The following is a 17,761-nucleotide window of genomic DNA, read 5'->3' as shown; positions in this document are numbered from 1 at the left end:
ACCACGACCTACATTGTACCGCCTCTCCTTCCTTCCGTGTGGTGGTGCCATCATCGTCATTCTATAATGCGCCCCCTCTTTCCCTCTCGGAGCTCGCCCTGCCACTATTGGAACCCTAGGCTAATGCGGCTCGCGGCGCCGTAGATCGGTGTGACGCGTCATCTATATATGTCTTTAGATTGAGATAATCCAAAAGGCAAAGTTGTTCGTTTCAACGAGAAGAGTTTTCCTGTTTAAAGCCATGTTGAAGCTGATATATGTTACGCTTTTATATCAGACATGTGACACCCATGTCTAGGACCAGGCTACTGTAAATAAAATGGAGGTTGGATATTAACCCAGATGGAGATGATCCAAAAAAATTGCTCGACGAGATGAAGAACTTTTTTATTGAACTTTTTTTTAGTCCATATTGAGGGCGAAATACCCCAATGCCACACCCCATACATGTATCACTATGTGTCTGGGTCGGGAAACCGAATTTTTGTTCGGAAAAATATTAGGGTGCACTATTTTGGCTATAGAAGTTGCATATCACATTGGATTATGATGATCGAAAAGAAAAATCGTTCGCCTGAATGAGATGAAGAGTTTTCATCTTGATCACTTTTTCATTTGAGACAATCTAGAGGATGCAACCATGCAAGTAAAAAAACTAGTGTCAACACATGCCTCATATTTTTTTTAGCGAAGCTAGCGTGTCAAAAAAATAAGCTGCATCAAGTTTGTCTAAGTACGATGTCAACAGTCCATCGTTCATTTTAGGGCATCTACAATGACAGACTCTTAAATAGGCCTAATAACTGGCGCTAATTAACCGCTAATTAAACAGCCTCCGTGCGCCTGCTGCAGGAGAAAAAGGGACCTTAGCGTCCGATGCCTTCCTTTGCGCCAACATGGCATCTGACGCCAGGATTTCACGGAGTAACTGCCAGTTAACAGGGAAATTGGTAGGAAATATCCTGGCGCCTCTCCAAGCGCCCAGTGTTGGACATGCCCTTATGTGTTTAGGGCGATAAGTCTACATCGGCCATGTTTATACTTAGGAGGATAATCATAGTTAGGGCGATAAAGATCATTATGTACTCTAGTTGTAAGCCCTCAACTATTCCTCCTACCTTACAGGAGGAAATGCATGCAGACGGTTGAAAATATTTTAATGCTAGTACTTGTTAGCCATTCTCTTATATAAACGTCAGGTACTAGATTTCTAACAAATCCCTTTCGCATGTACTTGTACTTGAAGATGAATCCTCGTTAGCCATACCTTTCAAAACGATATATATGGACATGCACGACCAATTATGTACGGGGTCATGCATGAGCTGGTCGAGTCCAAAAAAACAAAACAAAACAAAAAAACCGGAGAAGTTTGACTAATCAAAATTGTTGGAACTGAATCAACTGATCTATGATATATTTAGACCCAATCAAAGCACTTGTCATTACACTACTGATGCGTATATGTATGTACAAAAGCGCGTTAGACAGACAGCTACAACTACCTGGATTCTACCAGTACTAGACATCGTATTTGTTCCTTATACATGATCCGTATAAATAATCGTATTCGTTAGTATGGTGTGTAGAGAAACCTCATTAATCTTTATGTTTTCAGCAGAACACTGCTGGTTAGTATGGTGTGTATAAAGATTAATGACGCCGCTCATATCATTGCATGGTTAATCAGATATTAAATCCCAGTCCAAACCTAACAACGACCTAGACAAATCCCTGCGGTTGCAACCGATTAGATCGTGGAGATCTTCATCACACACACGCTAGTTACATCGTCACAGCTCACGTGAGCTTGCATTGCATCGGAGTCGGAGATGCACATCAACCTCTTAATTTCATGATCAGTTCCTCCAACCGCTAGCCTACTGCTCTCCAGCCTCCGCTCAACAGCAGCAACTCGTTGTCATGAGCCGATAACGCCATTGACCTCGCTTGGTGTTTACACCTGACAGGTAATCATGCTTTGCTTGAAGTTGAACTGATCAACACCACCAAGCATAAGCCTAACTAAGCATATATAGGATGGTCAAATGAGCATAGGCTCATCCTGTCGTCCATGGTTAGTTGCCCCATCATCTGTGGTTAGTCTGTGTCGTGTTTGTTTGGGCTGCAACTTCCACAGAAAAACGCGGCTTGCGGCGGGTTGCTTCGTGAGGCAGCCTGCCGCGCCGCAGTGTGTACATTGCAATGTCTCTAACAAACGACGAGGTCAATTAATCAACTTGTGCCCCAATTAAGAGCAAGAGCACTTTTGAGGTGGTGCTTGCAAATGAGCTTCCACTGGTCAGCAATGTGTGTGAGGTCACGGTTTCATCACCACCGCTGCATCCATGTCATGCCATGCGTGTGACCAACAACTCCATCGGCTTATGCTTTGAGCACATACGCTTTCGAGATTCCCATGGCATCATCTTTCCCTTCCTTGACATTATTTATACCTATCCATCAGCAGAAGAAAACAAGCAGGTTTCTGAATTAACCTTTTGTCATGGCTCATCTGTAAGCGCCAACTCAGACTATCATACACGTACCGGCCGGCCGGGGCGGCTGGTCGTCGCCGGCGGTGGACCAGACCGCGACGGCGGCCGGTAGCCTAGACATCACCGGCCAGATGACATCTGCTTGAAGGCCAAGTTGGCGACCTGAAGAAGCGTGTGTATGTATGTATGTATGTATGTGTGTGTGTATCCATCCTGTGGCTGGACCATGCTGGTGCTAACTGACAGGGATGTTGCCACCGGCCCTTGCTATTAACACAAGCAAACAGACAGCAAGACAGAAGCAACATCTTGTATTTATCAGTTGGGTATCTGGTCGTGCTGCGTTGAGTTTGGTACCCACTGCTGCTGCTACATGTATAGCACTAGTACAAGGATGTGTATGTGCAATTGGTGGCCAAGGATCCTCTGCGCCCGTGCGTGTGTGGCCGTTGTGATGAGAGATGTTACATTTCCGGTTGAAAAAGTTGGGGCTCCTTTGATCCAAATGAATTTTATAGGATTTTTGGAGGATTGCAATCCTTAGGATATTTTCCACCAGTTTTCCTAATTCACATCTAGATGTTTTCTAAGGATGTCACATCTAAGCTCCCGCAAATAACGCAGCAACAAGGAACAAAAAAAAGGTGGGACAAAAAAAAGACCACAAACCTAGTGGACATGAGGTTAGATGTGACATAACTATGTCACATTTAGATGTGTCCTAGACAGACCTATTTTCCAACATTTCATAAGAATTCTAACATCCACTCCAAACCCTTTTTACAATTTCTTTGTTTTTCCCATGGCATCATATACTCCTTGCTAATCTTGCCACTCCAATTCTATACTTTTTTCTATTCCCGCATTTTCAGAATCCTATGAATCAAAGAGGCCCTTAACGGTTTCCTCAAGCAGCTTCTCAGGTCGTGTAGCAGACACATAGCAGCTCATTATACAAACAGACATGAGTACGAGCTAATTAGGCAAGCATGTGCACGCAGTTTGCATTATGTAATGGTGGTGGAAAAATTCTCCTCTCATGTGGAGTGGCAGTACTGGATCATGCAATGCAGCCCAATCATTGGGCAGCCAATCAACCTTCTCTTCTTCTATGTGTTCATGTTCATCCTGTGTTTCATTTCATGGAGGAGGAATCTCTGCAAAACACACACCCATACACACATGCAAGCATATATACTAGGCAACAGTGTGCCTGCAAAAAAGCAAGGAAAAGAAGAGGTGAAGCCATGGCAACGCTGCCAATGGTGAAGAGAGTAGTCACTCTCTTTTTTCCCCCCACTTTTACTTTACCCTCAGTGCCCAGTAAATTGCTCTTCTTTTCGTACGCCCTTTCAGGTGTTTGGACTGGGCGCCGCTCCTTTCCTGGCCCCCAATTTGACCTGACTGGGTGAGTGACTGACACCTGCATGCCTCAGCCTCAAGCATCGGATGCGGCGGCTGTGGAAAAGCCAGGAAAGAAAGAAAGAAACCAATCAAGTCTTGATGCCTTTCTCGTCTGATGATGAGGCCACAAGATACTACTCCTACTAGTAGCTGAAATCCAATCATGGCCAGTGAATGAGAGGCGTTGGTTAATCTACGGGGCACATTGCCATTGCGACTAAGTTGACAGATGCCGGTGGTGACTCAGAGAAGATAGATCGCTCGGGTACGGTATCCAAAGCGTGATGCTGATTTTCATGACCAAACTTGTTGGTTAATAAACCCAGACGTTGATCTCGCTCGCCTAGTTAGTTATGACGCTAAGCAAGATGGGCCTCCAAATGGATCTTTAATCGTGTTGGTTGCAACGTAGTGGTTGCAGGGTTCTTGGACTCCATCCATGGCGCTACGCCACTGCTCTTTCCATCTGCTGCATGGGACCATTTCCAACCTCCAATCGCCAACCTGTCCTCACCAGTAGTAAACCACTAAAAACAGTAGTACAAAGATTTGCTCATTGTACACCGCTAGCAAGCAAGCTGCCTACGATTTGACAGCTTTTAGAGCTAAGCAAGCTTAGATAACTTAGGTTTAAAAAGAATCTCAGAGAAGTGAAAGCGTTGTTGTGTGCCCAAGAGGGCTGGGGTTTGTGGGGCTAGGGATCCTTCATCGTCAATGGTCTTCATACGGATATACTATTCCTGTACGTGGCTGCATCTCCCTGTAATCGAAAACAACCAACGTTTTCCACTGTTTCAGAAGCAGACCGGGTCCAGACCGGTTCATCCCGGTTTCGGATTATAGCGGAGGGCAGGTCCAGTGCAACACATCAGCGTTAGCAACAGGATCCGGCACAGTTTCGTGACCTCCCCTCTTCTTGGCAGCATCAGCGTTAGCGATGGCTCCAAATCTGGGGCTGATTCCGAGCTAGAAGAAGAAAAGCAAAGCCAACGACGACGCGTCGGTTTGCCTCCGTGACAGGGCCTACTCTGCTGACTAGGGCAGGCCTTGACGAGTTGTCGCGAATCGACGAGGGCGAGGAAGCAGGCTAAAGAACAGCCCAGAGTTTTGGATCCACGTCGCATGCATCGGCAACTTGGCATGGGAGGATTGCAGGACAATGCAGGGCAGGGATGATGAAGATTCATTGATACATTCAGTGTGGGTTTTGGTGTTTACCTGGGTGGCGCCAAGCACGAGCCCATGGGGATCCAGAGCATCTTCAGGCCCTGCAAGCAAGCAAGCACCTCTCAAGCAGTCAAGTTCATATGATGCAACTGCTTCTGGCAGCTCTTTCTTGATTGAATCCTCTCGATCAAGGACTTTCATCAGTGCCTGGTCATCTCATTGGTACTTGATAGATGGTCTAGGGAAAAGCTGTAACGACGATGTGATGCGATGCTTGTGACCCGAATCGCTTCTTGATTTAGCGAAAAGGACCACGACCGGCCGTCGGATAATGTAAATTTTACGCTGAATCAATCAGCGCCATATCAGGACTGATGCTAATGTTGTACTGTTTTCTCCCATGGAGTGGAGAGATGCAGACTAGAGACCACATCATGTTCAGGGCCAGCTCAGCAGATCATGCAGGCAGTAACATTGGCTTTCCTGATAGGAGGCTCCACATCTTGTTCCTGTCTGATGGAATTGTCACCCAAGCATTCCATCGGAGGCGTCATTTGAGGGTGATGTCGAATATGACGCCTTCGAGATCTGTGATGGTTGTTCTTGTCCCGTCCACTTCCTCGACGACCATTCCACGTTTTTCAGCTTCCTTCAGTACCAGTGCATCCATGCTGGTCATATCGAGGAGACAAGCATCTTAGTTAAAAGAATATACACATCATCATATAAAAGAATATGCATTAATACTGGAATTGGCGTAAATAATAGGACAAACAAAGAAAGTTAGTTGCAGAACATAATGAGACAGAAAAATTTGAAGCAGACATACGTGGCATATTAAAGTGTCACGGTTGCTCTAAGATCTCACTTGTATGAGTTATGACGACCTTGCAAAAATCTTTACACAAGTACGAAGGACAAAGCTGGGATAACCGGGCATAATATCTCACAAAAAAATAGACCATTTGTTGTTAACAGTTGCTCTTGTATTGCAAGCTTTAGTAACAGGACACTCTGACCATACCAAGTACATGTCAGTATGCTACCAATTGTAGCTGTCAGTAAATGATAATCTAAACTACTCCGAGCCAGCCTGTACATTCTATATGTTCAGGAATGCATTTGAAGAATCATTTTTGCACAAGGAAAATGAACTAGCAAGTGCAGAGTATCTCGAACAGGCGACAAACTGATAAAGGAATGGGCAACATGGCACTTTGCTTGTCTGCAAAACGGCAGAGGTTCTGTAGCTCTACATAAATACATTTACAGTTTTCAGCAAATCTTTTATCTTTATGTACGAGTGCATCACATCGTGTGCATTTTAGACTTAAGGATCAGCGCTCATTAGCATATGCAATGTTTTGGTTTTCTGGAGCCATTGCAAGTACTTCTTATGACCTTCTAATCTGACTAATAATGTATCTTTAGGCAGTTTTATCCATGAGTGCCTCATCTACCTTTTAAGCAAAGATATTTAAAATGGCATATCATACACTCATATGGATGAACCCAAAATATACAGATTAGTCAATGCAGCATAATGATCCAAGAACCAGGCGAGTAGTTACTCTTGACGGATAAAGCAAGGAAACTAAAATGTGAATATAATGTAATAATCAACTATAATGTCATCAATTCCTTAGTGCAATTGGCACATCATGATGGGCGCATTTATCTGCACCTTTTTTCTAGAAAGTATTCAGAATTCTACTTATATATGTCTTGGACGAGAAGATAATGAGTTGAACAAAATACATAGATAATGAGTCGAAAAAGTACATACACTTTGGTTCGTGATACATAAGCCAGTATAAATCTACATTTATTGGCCTGCATACGAAGAAGCTTCTCTACAGTATCAAAGAGACATGGAATGCTAGCTTGCTGGAAGCTTTCTGCGAGTCAAGGTCCATGAAATGCAGCAATTGATATATGCAGAAGGAATAGAGAAAAAAGGGATCAGAACTGAAAATAACCACAGGGGCATAGAAAAGTTAGAAGGATATAGATATCGGCTCCAAGAATGAGATCAAATCCAACAGGATGTTTTTCAATGATATTGCTTAGATGATCATGATTTCCCCATTCTAGCTTCTCAGCAGTCAACACTGCAACAAAAGTATCAGTTCAGATTCAATTTCTGGATAGTTTTATTTCAACGAATGTCAGAGCAATGAAACATAGTAATAAGCTGGAAATTACAAAGTGGTAACCTGCATCCGCATTGCCAGAACATGACTGCATCTCTATATTTTTCTTTATAATCTGTGAAATAGATGTAAGGCTTATGTCCAAGGAAAGATCCAAGTGTGGCATGTGCAAAGTCATGCATCATTCACGATCAATGAAGTCGATTTCTAGTTCTAGCATTTGAAGATATTAGCACTACATTGGATGATTGTTGCCGGACAGACTGAAAATTTTAATGCGGTGCAATGCCTGCATCATTTATGATCAATGAATTTGATTTCTAGGTCTAGCATTTGAAGATATAGCAGTACACTGGATGATTGCTGATACATAGACTGGAAAATGTTGATGTCTATAAACCCAATGTATATCACATACACAAATTGCTATAACAAGTAATTCAATATCTTAAAAACATGTGGAAGTCTCAAAATCATTCTATAAAATGTCAAACTGGAAGATTCTGAAGGTTTAAATCTTGCCTCTAGAACTTCATCATTGTGATCAGTCAATACCACCTCTTTGCAGAAACGGCTGCACAATATGCCGGTAATGCCTAGCAAGTCACAACAGTGTCAGCGACTCAGTGTTTGTAAGATAACAATTTGAAGTGAATGCGGTAGAGAATTCTCTCACCGATCCCAGATCCCAACTCAATTAATGAATGCCCCTTCACAGTCTCAGGGTGTTCAGATAGGTACGTGTTCATCAGAACAGCACCTGGCCATACTAACTGTCCAGTAAGATCATAATCAGCTGCACCAAACAACGAAATGTTTGTTAGTGGTGGCGGCATGTTAAGCAGATAACAAATATCTGGCACTCTGTAATATGGGGTGGCATCATGCCTGCACCTAAATCCAGCCAGGCAAGCTAGTGTGCTAACCACGAGACTTAAATAAGACCATCCACATATCTCACTGCACGGATGCAACAGAACTTGAGTGTAGCATGGTCAGCTCTATTTTTTTTTTCAACTGATGGACACTGGATAGCACTGTGACCACTTAAATGAGAATTCCTTTGTTAAGAATATTTGCGTACATGCCTCTGGCTGTAGAAGTAGACATGATGGACAGAATGAAGCAAGGGTAAGAGTCGCCTCGCCTAGTGACAGCAAATATGAATGTGACCCTTCATTAGTTTGATCATGTGATACGTGGGCCTTTTGACGTCCTCATGCACTAGAATGGAACTGTCTCAGTGGAAGGATCCCCAAACAAGACAAGGTAAAAGTGGCCCCAAAGCCACATGGTTGTGTAATGAACACCCGTTTTTGCTACATATGAAGACAACAAGAAGACAATGCCCAAATCACATGTCACTGACATATTTTCATGCTGGAAACATTTTACCTAAGCTGTAACTGCGCAACCAGAAACAAGCTAATTACAATTGATACGGCTGTTATTACGGTATTATACTTGTGATCAAAACCTCATCAAATAAACAAGTAGAACAAACTGGCAGTGCCTGAAGCATACGTGCAGCAATTCATTGACCAAAATGAAACAACATGTAATAGAACATAACACTGAGCATTATATAGGGCTACTACGTGAACGGTGCTGGATTGAACAACTTGTAATTGTCGACACAAACACAATTGTAACTAACTTGAGCAGCACAAATGTGCTGCTCAAGTTCAACCAACCATCCCCTCTTCTGCTCTAAACTAAGGAACCTCTGTCCACGCTTGTCCCTGCTCATAGTAGATTTTACACAGAAGGAGCTAGTATAGACCCCTGCTGCCAACTCACCATCCCAACAGGCTTATCAAACTGCCTCGCTTAGCTAGCGATGAGTAATTTGCAACATTGGCAAGGAAGAAGCAAAGGGTAGGGGCACTAACTGCAGGCGGAGCTGAGGCAGAGGAGCTGGAGCTCCTGGGAGCCGTAGGTGAAGGTCTTCATCTCGTAGCTGCCCAAATCCAGCAACCAAATCAGCATAGAAGCTTTCAATTCAGCTACTCCCTCCGATTCCAAATTACTCGTCGTGGTTTTAGTTCAAATTGAACTAAAACCACGACGAGTAATTTGGAATCGGAGGGAGTACATCAGAACAGCAAACCCCTACTTGCGGTTCATGAAGAAGGACGGATCCAGGCAGACGAAGTCTTCCTCCTCCCGCTCCCTCGTCCCGCCGGCGCCCGCCATCTCTCAGCTCCTTCCTCCTCCTCCTCGCCGCCGGCGACCACAGCTGCAGGTTGGAAATTGGAAGTGGAGTTTCGCGGCGGCGCGTTGGATTGGACCCTCGGCCGCCTTGTGGGCTAAAGCCTACGATAACGGGCCTTAACTGGGCCGTAGTAAGCACCGCGCGGTTGGGTCTGGCCCACGGGCGGGAACATTCTAGGGCTGGCATGGGCAGGACGGTCATTCCACCGCGCACGCAACCGCGCCGCCCCTCATAAAACCCTAAACCCCACCATCCCCGGGAGGCGAAAAGCGAAGAGTGTGGAAGCGTCGCGTTCTCTTGCTTGTTTCCCAAGAAGAAGAAGGAGAAGAGCGGCGTCTGATCTCGTCAGCGGCGATGGCGGCGATTCGGCGTCTGATCCCGTCCTTCAACCGGGTGCTGGTGGAGAAGGTGGTGCAGCCCAAGAAGAGCGCCGGCGGCATCCTCCTCCCGGAGACCTCCAAGCAGGTACGGCGCGCCCTTCTCTCCTCCCCCTTTGATGCTGCCGCCGCTGGTAGATGTTGCTTCTTGCTCCTGTGCGTGGATCCCGTGCGGGGGCTGCTTAGATCTTGGGCGGGTGATGGTCGTTTAGGTTGCAAATTGTTCTTATTGTGTTATTATTAGTTCAGTTGGGGGGTGTGGCTAGGCCGGCCGCCTCAGATTTACTTTGTGTGGGTAGATGCTAAGCTGGAATAATCTAATTTAAGCAATTGGGATTAGATTAACCAAGTTGACATCCATCTGCGCTGCTTCCACGAAGAATCGGTTTTTACCAATGTTGTATCTTTTGCAGTTGGTGTGCTACTAGACTGCTAGCTGTAGTTGTACAATAGTTCTGTCCCATAGTGCTATTAGTTGTGCACTTCAATGATCCCGCATTATCATTCAGAACATTAGTTCATCAATAATTCATACGGAGTAGTTATGAACAGGAGGAGTGTCTGTTCCTTTGAAGATTGCTTATTATTCTGATATGGTTACTTGTTAGGCAGAGAGCTAGCTGCGTAGTTTGCAAATTGTTTTATTGTGGAATTCGTTCAGATGGCGGTGTGGCTAGACTTGCTGATTCAGATTCGCATTGTGTATTGCGGGGTTGTTAGCTAGAATTATCTGGTTTAAGCAACTGTAGTTTACTTGGTGAAGATGCCGTCAGTTCTGCTTCCACAAAGAATTTATTTTTACCACCAATGGCCAATGTACATTTTTCACATTTGTCATGCTACTAGATTGCTAGTTTTACTGTAGTTCTGCCTCATAGTTCTATCAGTCCACTTAGACCGGTCAGTTCATGTCCAATCACTCCTATTAGTAGTGCAGTTAACTGACCGGTTCATGACTGATCAGTCCTATTAGTAGTGCCCTTAACTGAGCGGTTCTTGACTGATTACTCTTATTAGTACTGCACTTAATGATTCCACATTATCTTTGAGAAAAGGTTCTGTCATTAGTTCAGAGTTGTCTTTGATAATTTGACTGTTGAATCAGTTCATGACTTGAGAATGTTCTTGTGAATCCAGCTGAACTCTGGTAAGGTGATAGCTGTTGGCCCTGGCAGCCGTGACAAGGAAGGGAAGCTGATCCCTGTTGCTCTCAAGGAAGGGGACCATGTGCTCCTGCCTGAGTATGGTGGTCTTGAAGTCAAGCTTGCTCCCGAGAAAGAGTATGTTACTTATTTCACCATCCTATTACTTCAGTTGTTGGTGTTCTGATGTTTTTCTTGCTGGGTGTGATGCAAAACAATGTGCAACATCCTAATTCAGCAGCATAGTGCACATTTCCGTCACTCGTAGAAACAATTGTTTTCATTACCTTGTCAGCATTTATTCCATCCATCAACTTAGGATAATGAATTCTATTGGGATGCAAGTTGTAATATGTGAGTGATTTTTGAAATGCGAATAGCAGTATATCACTAACTGTATCACCTGATATGCTTCATCATTCAAATGCTGCAACAGCCACTAGGTAGTTGGTACTAAAATCTTTCACACGGTCTGTTGCTACATCAAGCCATTTTGCCTTGACTTGGGTAATTATATTATGTAGTTGGATAGCAGATTTGTTATTTCGGAAGTGCTAATATCTAACTGCGTGATTTGAAACTTCTGCTATTGCTAAAGATGGTAGTAGCTCTTTCTACTAATACACCACTTTTCACATGCTCTATGTTGTTAGATGTAACATTCTGTCAAAACTTTTGGGTGACAACAAGCATGTTCTATTTTTACCCATCTGCCATTCTGTTTTTTTTTGGAGCAAATCTGGCATTCTGGTGACAATGGGTTTTAAAACTTTTATTAGAAGACAGCTACCATTGCTCCTACCTCCTATGTTCTCAGTTTTAAATGCCTTTTCTAATGCACCTGAAACTTTTTCAGGTACCTCCTCTACAGAGACGACGACATTCTGGGCACCCTCCACGAGTAATTCAGATGGTGTGGAAGTCATCAGCTGCTTTAATGCAGGAGGAGAGGATGTTTAGAGTTTCCATGTTATTGGATAAACCTTGAAATAGAACTCTCTTTTATGGTGTGATAGATTTTTACCTCGAACATCATGAACTTGATATGATTGTTGCCAGACTTTCTGTCGTGATGCAATTCAGTAAACTTGCAGCTGAAGTGCTGCCCTTAATTTTCGTCAAAATACTTGCGTTATTTGGATTATTAATGGTGGATGCATTGATGCATTTGTGCCCTGCTTTACTCCAGCGTAAACCATGTGTATGTGCAAATCTATAGAATCTGAGACGCTCCGCTGGTTGGTTCAGCTTCCTCTTTGTTCATGTGTATTAATCGAAAATACTAACGCGTGTGGCAGTTTTGCAACTCATCCACACGCATGGACCACCGTCCAGTTGAGCTGCAGAGTTCGCCCGTGATTTGCCAGCGCAACTAGTTTTGCCCACTCAGCCATCACCTAGTCCATGCGTATGTTGTTAGATGGTAACCATACATTACGTGTACGTGGCAACTAGGATAAACACACATGGCAATTGTGATTAACCATACACGGCAGCTATGGTTGTACCATACGTGACAACTAGATAAACACGCGTGGCAACTACTGTTTGACCCTATATAGCAAGTAGTTAATAACACATGGCAACTATGGTTTGATTACACGCGGTAACTACCATAAATTAGGCATGGCAACTATAGTTAACCAAAACAGATAGAATTGCCATGTTTTTACAACTATATTTGCCATCCCGAATAACTACATCTGTCATTCCGGATGGCAACTAAACCGTCATCCCACGGGGTACCTAATGTAGTTGCGGCAGGACGTGTGGACATTTTTGCTTCGTGCCACACGCGCGGGGTGGAGATGGCACAAAGTAGTTGCGCACGTGTGGACACTTCTAATGTTCGCCCACATATAGTCTGTGTGGGCTGCCTTCTACTCACGCTACATACAGTATTGTCTAGTATGCCACACGTGTGGACGTTATTGGAGTCCTATATAATTACGATATTCCTTACAAAAAAAGAGGGAAATTGCACATACAAATATATGGTTCAAGCATAAAATGTATTTATACACACACAAAAATCATAGTTGAAACATAATATTCGCATAGATTCACATTGTGTTGCATAGGATCATTTAGTTGCATGAACTTGGGGCTTCTCTAAATCATGCATAGGGTTGCCTTCGTCCTTCATTCTCCATAATCATGGTGTTCAAGATTTACACAACATCAACTCACAAAGTGTTAGTTTTCACATTGTTGTAGGTACATGAAACAAACGACTTTGAAGCACTTCGAATACCCTTTCCACATCATACCATCTTGAATTTGTGAAGAGAGACATTGTTTGTTACATCAAGGCTGGATATTTCTATGCTATTGGCAAGGTAGTACCATATTTTATAGTTGTACCCGTTGACGGTGTAGTTGCACGTAATAGCATCTCCATCACGAAGTCACTTGAATAAAGGAGATTGCTGAAGCACATTGATCATTGTTAGAGCCAAGCGTGCCAAAGAGAACATGTCAAATTCACAAGTCCTTCAATGCCACTACTTTAAGTATGACATCGATCTCTTTGATATAACCTTAATACTACCCGTGTAAACCTTTCGATCGGTCATGCAATCGACTTAACAAAGCATACCTGGGAATTCACTTGATGCTCTCTGATACAAACACCTTCCGCAGACATGTTGTCTCTCCCATCCGGATTTCAGCATCGATGGTATTTGCGGCTTTACCATAAGCGAGCATCCTAAGAGCAGTTGTGCAATTTTGCAGAGGAGAGAAGGGAAGTTGTTCACACACTCTTCGTTGTACCCCTCCCGTCAGTACGAATTTATGAATTTTGCAGAAGTGTTATTTATGAAGGATACTATTCATTCTGGATGCTCATAAACTTAACAAATCATTCTGGTGACTTGAAGAGATTTGGGATAGACACCCCCCCCCCCCCCGTCAGTACGATGTGGCGGACACACCCGAGCATCCCCGTATCCAATCCGCCCCAGATATGGGTTGGAGGGGTGTCGGATAGCCCAGTCTTATATTGCCGGTTTAAGACGTCCGGTTGGGCGGCAATTTTGTCACCGACAGTGGCCGGGTCGTCCGCCAGGACGTATTAGGGAGGGGGAGGGGGGTTTGAGGGGTACAATTGTAGATGCTCTTATGTATTAGGCGATGAGAGAAGTTGCGGGACCTCCTTAAACAACATTAGTCATCAAAACCTTAATCACCACATCCCCTCTAACCCACTTCACACCTTGGAACGTGAGTCATAGACGTTCCTTGCCCTCAAAGTTAAATCCATTCGTGAATTTTCCAAATTATCCACATAGTCTTGCTTCCAAATTATCCACACAATGCATGCATAAACTTTTAGCCGTAGACCGGAAAAAAATAAGGCTGTGAAATTCAGGAGATGCCCACATAGTGCTAACATTGTTGAGTGAAATTGCAATTGAAGGCATTAGCTTTTCAATGTGTTAATGTTCCACACTTGTATATGACGTGTGTGCGTGTCTATATATATATTCATTTTCAACGATTTTAACTCTTTGTTCAGATCTGTAAGAAACATACTTACATATATATTCGTTTTTTTGCTGGTTAGGATATGAGAATAATCGTAGGTAGGAAGAATAGCAACCTTGCTTTTGTTACTTTAGCAACCACAGGTTGGGTTAGAAGACCAACAAGAAACAACTTCCTAGATTTGAAGCGTCTGAGGCTTTGGGGGTTCCTATGAGACCCGATTGTAAGGGTGTATGTTTCCGGTTGAGGGTAACACACACCTAGCCTTATGGATCGGCCGAATTTTCTGGTTTTGAGAAGGCATTGCCTGGTTTTTGTTCTTGCTATTTTATTTTTAAATGGTTTAAATAAATTATGATTATTATTATGTTTTTGAATATTTATTAAAATTCACAAACATTTTTAAAAACATGATCATTTTCTAAAATCCACACATATTTTTAAATTCCTGAATTTGAATTTCACGAGCATTTTTTAAGTCTATGATTTTTTAATGTTTGTAAACTTTTTCCAAATCCATGAACATTTTTGTAAATTATTGTTTTTCAATTCGCAACATTTAGTAAAATCCAAGATTTTTTAAATTAGCGATATATAACTTTTTCAAATAAAAACACGATAGCAGATTTTCTAAGCTAGAAGTGGAGCAAGCATAAATAGAACCTAAGCGTGCGAGAACTTCATTGTTTTGCCCATTTGAGCATTAGAGTAGCAATTCCATAGTCTTAACATGAAAAAAACATCGCTAGCACATAATTAAAACTTAAGCCAACATAATAAAATCAAAACGAAATAACCGAACGTAATAATCTGCTAGAGAGAAAAAGTTAATCCCATAAGTGAAGAACGCACATTAGCCTCTATCACGATACTACTCCGGCAAAAATAGACATAGAACTAGTACAAGACTTCTGTTTAGGGGCAAAAAGGTTGAAGCAGTACACAGAGAGAGAAAGCAGCAGCAACATCAACAAAAAAAATATCAGCTCATGAGACGACGAACACCCTGAGCTCCCCCCTGTCCCCTCGGGTGATGCGGGTGTCGTCGTCGAGGTAGGTCACGTCGAACTCGCCGCTCCCGGTGTTGGACGTCGAAGGCCGGAGGCTATCCGGGATGCGGGGCACCTCCAGCAGAGGCAGCTGGGACAGGTTCCCTTTGGTCTTCACCGTCGTCTTGTCGAAATTGATCTTGATACTCGCGATTCCTGGCAGTGGCAGCCATCAGAATTCAGGAAACACCCATCAATCAAGCTAAAAAAAAGCGTGCAGAATCGAGAGGCGTCTCACCGGTGATCTCAAACTTGTGCGCCAGCGTGGCCGTGGCCTCGACCGGCGGCAGCGGCCACGGCGCGCCGAGCTCGAGCTCCACGATGTTGTCGAAGTCCTGGCTGACCACGTCGATCCTCTGGAACACCTGACGAGCACAAGCACAGTTGGGAATGGAGTTCCGCTTCCGCGTCACATTTCTGAAACCATTTTCGGTGCGGTTCAGTTGGGCTCAGGATTCGGTGTCGGGTCCTGACCTGGCCGAGGGTGATGGGGAGGAGGCGGCCGGTGGGCGGGCCGGGGCGGCTGCCGCCGAGCGTCCGCGACGAGAAGGCGCTGCTGTAGACCAGCCTCCACCGCCCCTGCAGCTTGTCGAGGTCCTTGGCGAGGTCCACGGGGGCCGGTGCCGCCGCCTCGAGCTGCCTCGCCGCCGCGTCCGCCCGGTCCAGGTCCTCCTGGCTCGCCGCGAGGCCCCGGTTCAGCCCGGCGACCGCGCTCTGCGTCCACGAATCATGCGAGGGTCCGTCAAGCGAGCGAGCGAGCGAGCGGCTACGAAATGCCCGGTCAGATGCTGGAATATTCTTATGGGCCACTCACCAGCAGCTTGATTTTCAGCGAGGGGACGTCGCCGGCGCCGGCGGCGGTGTCCGAGTAGTCCACCGCCGACGACGGTGCGGCCACCGCGCGGATGGACAGCTGCTGCCGTCTCTTCCCTCCGCTGGCGCTCCTCCTGCCGCTGCTTGCCCGCCATGGGTTCCTGCTCTTGCTGCTCGCGGGGGGGCTAGGCAGAGGACGGGTGGAGGTGGAGGCGCAGCAAGATGACCACGACGGCGATGCCATGGCCATGGGCACCGTCCGTGAGGCAGTCAATCGATCGAGGAGAGCAAAAAGAAAAGAAATTTTCAATTGGGCGCCGACCGGCAAGAGGTCAGAGACGAGCACGAGAAGCTGCTCTTGTGTTCTCAAAGAAAAGAAAAGGGCAGCTTCCCTGCAGCGTGGAATTTTAGTGGTGGGTGAGCGAGCTGGTCACTTGGCCGCGAAGAGGAGTGGCGCAGGTTGGGACGCGTAGAGGGGTGACGACTTGGCAGCCTACGGTTACGCTTTTGTCAGGCCGGTGGCACCTCCGGAGCCGAGTGGCCGTTCTAGGTGGCCGAGGTCGTCGTGGCGCCAACGTTTCGTATTTTCTCCGTTTTTTTTTTCTTGCAACGAACTAGAGAGCTTTATTGATTAACTAGAATCCGGATGAAATCCGCCGGAAGGCAACTAAGAGCAACTCTAGCCGACCCCGCATCCACCGGCCCGCAAAACGCGTTTGCAGTTCGCGTAAAACCGCTTTTGCGGGCTGGCTCGGGCTGGCACAGATACAGACCCCCAAACGGATCCGTAAAAAAGTATATTCACGGCCGGCCTCCAGTCCGGCCGCTGCCGCCCCTTCCTCCAGTCGGCCGTGCCGACCACGCCGGCCGCGCCCAACCCGTCGGCCGCGCCCCGTCGCCCGCAGGCCATGCCCCGTCGCCCGTCGGCCGTGCCCCGCCCCTGCTGGCCGCGCCCCATCACCACGCCGGCCGCGCCCAGCCTCGCCGGCCACGCTCCGTCGCCTCCGTCGTCCGCGCACAGCTTGCCGGCCACGCCCCGTTGCCTCCGTCGTCCGCGCCTTGCTCTATTGCCAGCCGAGTCGTGCCCCTTTGCCAGCCGCGTCGGGAGGATTCGGGCGGCCAGGCTGAGGTCATGGGAGGCCACGACGATGTCGAGCTCGTCCAATTCTAACCGGCGGCGATCGACTGCGACGTCTAGCGGCCTTTTCCGATGTGCGGTGATGAATTCCGGCGAGTTTAGGGCGGATTCCGGCAAACTCCGCGGCGGCGTGTTTGCTCCGACGAGGTTTGACCGGTATACGGGCCCCCCTATGTTCGGCCTTCCAACCTCCAAAGATAAGGATTTCGGGTGTGCATTTGCAGTGGCCCTTAAAAATTTTATGGGTTGGACTACTTTTACGGTTTCTGTTCTGGCAACTTTTTTTTCCCAAAACTGTAAAACGTAAATTTTTTGC

At 45.6% G+C, this 17,761-nt stretch overlaps 3 protein-coding genes across 4 annotated transcripts; 1 reads left to right on the top strand and 2 right to left on the bottom strand.

The window, feature by feature from the left end:
- Positions 1-5,075: 5,075 nt before the first annotated feature.
- LOC123051895 (protein N-terminal and lysine N-methyltransferase efm7) lies at positions 5,076-9,548 on the bottom strand. 2 transcript variants are annotated; one of them, XM_044474888.1, is made up of 8 exons: positions 9,339-9,546; positions 9,115-9,182; positions 7,899-8,018; positions 7,745-7,818; positions 7,286-7,337; positions 7,079-7,180; positions 6,856-6,964; positions 5,076-5,740 (listed from the first exon to the last, which is right to left on the bottom strand). In XM_044474888.1, the coding sequence occupies exons 1-8, from the start codon at positions 9,416-9,418 to the stop codon at positions 5,620-5,622; spliced, it is 726 nt and encodes a 241-aa protein (XP_044330823.1). In that variant the 5' UTR covers positions 9,419-9,546; the 3' UTR covers positions 5,076-5,619. The 2 variants fall into 2 exon arrangements, 1 of the variants encoding a protein (XP_044330823.1); XR_006424344.1 differs by lacking the exon at positions 5,076-5,740 and having other exon boundaries at positions 7,275-7,337; positions 9,339-9,548.
- An 89-nt stretch (positions 9,549-9,637) lies between these two features.
- LOC123051896 (10 kDa chaperonin, mitochondrial) lies at positions 9,638-12,139 on the top strand. Its single transcript, XM_044474889.1, has 3 exons — positions 9,638-9,902; positions 10,952-11,094; positions 11,813-12,139. Exons 1-3 carry the CDS (start codon positions 9,792-9,794, stop codon positions 11,859-11,861), a joined length of 303 nt encoding a protein of 100 aa, XP_044330824.1. The 5' UTR covers positions 9,638-9,791; the 3' UTR covers positions 11,862-12,139.
- Positions 12,140-15,227: 3,088 nt separating this feature from the next.
- On the bottom strand, positions 15,228-16,753 carry LOC606320 (plastid-lipid-associated protein 6, chloroplastic). The gene is made up of 4 exons (XM_044474887.1): positions 16,309-16,753; positions 15,969-16,208; positions 15,733-15,859; positions 15,228-15,650 (listed from the first exon to the last, which is right to left on the bottom strand). The coding sequence occupies exons 1-4, from the start codon at positions 16,555-16,557 to the stop codon at positions 15,433-15,435; spliced, it is 834 nt and encodes a 277-aa protein (XP_044330822.1). The 5' UTR covers positions 16,558-16,753; the 3' UTR covers positions 15,228-15,432.
- Positions 16,754-17,761: the final 1,008 nt, after the last annotated feature.

Source organism: Triticum aestivum, chromosome 2D (assembly GCF_018294505.1).
Source record: "Triticum aestivum cultivar Chinese Spring chromosome 2D, IWGSC CS RefSeq v2.1, whole genome shotgun sequence".
NCBI lineage: Eukaryota > Viridiplantae > Streptophyta > Magnoliopsida > Poales > Poaceae > Triticum > Triticum aestivum.
This window is presented reverse-complemented; position numbering and strand designations above follow the sequence as displayed.